At 37.5% G+C, this 1,004-nt stretch overlaps 1 protein-coding gene across 1 annotated transcript; it reads right to left on the bottom strand.

The window, feature by feature from the left end:
* Positions 1-110: 110 nt before the first annotated feature.
* Positions 111-590, bottom strand: LOC113464771 (uncharacterized; the record flags this gene model as incomplete). The annotated part of the gene is made up of 2 exons (XM_026816561.1): positions 111-271; positions 411-590. Coding segments are annotated over 2 exons (341 nt in total), but the record flags the coding sequence as incomplete, so codon positions are not given.
* Between the last annotated feature and the right edge of the window lie 414 nt (positions 591-1,004).

Below are 1,004 nucleotides of genomic sequence, written 5' to 3'. Positions count from 1 at the left end.
CCTAAAAATGGAATTTGCAACATATATAGCACAATGATCGCTGTTACTTCGATACTTATTACATCAGTTTGATAATTGGTTTTCATTATTTGAAAAATATTTATTCCTACAGTAAAATCTAGACAGGAAATATTTTACCGATGAAAATCCTTCGTAATAAGGTACGAAGAGGCCGCCGATGGTGAAACTCTGAGTTTGTAAACTGTGTTGCATGATGAACAACAAGGCTTTCTGCGAGACCACTGGAGCATCATACCATTCAGAACTGTATCTATGGAACACAACTGCATTTCGTTTTCAGTTAACAAACTATCTAGCCTAATGGAGTATTAATAAATACCAAACTATCTGTTCCTGCTAAAAAAAATTCGACGAGACTTATACGTACGATACTTTTCACGATTACTTACGCGGCGTTTAGGAGTTTCTCGCTGCTGTTCATAATCGTTTGGCCCATATAATTAGCCAAGAACAAATACGCGACTATCGCTAGGTTCAGAAGGACTTCTAAGAGCAGGTACTTCAATTCGATGTGCTGCAATTTCACTTGCCATAACTGAACACATCGTTTCTTAGACACTTTCCAGCTGCTTTTTATTCAAGAATTACTTACGCCCAAAAGATTGAGAATTAAGACACTGATGCCTAGCATGAGCAGCATGACGTAAGAATTTGCGAAGGCATTTCCAAGATGTTTGCAATACTTTAAGAAACAAAGACGTGTTTTTTAATCGAGACATCCCAATGGGAAGACGATGAATACTGACTTTATAATTCGATTATGTATTTTCGCAATTTCGATCAATTTTTCGTTGAATTCTCCCTCGGAAGCCTCTTTCTTGTTAAACGCGTTTCTCATACGATAACTGTGGATCAATCAGACAACGAAGTTTCATGCAGTACAAAGTAATTCAGGACGTGATTCAGCTAGGAACCTTATTATTTAACTCCTTCCCGTACTTTAGCGACTCAGACTCGCGATGAAGATTTTTGCCCAAATATGA

This window comes from Ceratina calcarata, unplaced genomic scaffold (assembly GCF_001652005.2).
Source record: "Ceratina calcarata isolate Rehan_Ccalc_2016 unplaced genomic scaffold, ASM165200v1 scaffold5251, whole genome shotgun sequence".
NCBI classification, from domain to species: domain Eukaryota; kingdom Metazoa; phylum Arthropoda; class Insecta; order Hymenoptera; family Apidae; genus Ceratina; species Ceratina calcarata.
This window is presented reverse-complemented; position numbering and strand designations above follow the sequence as displayed.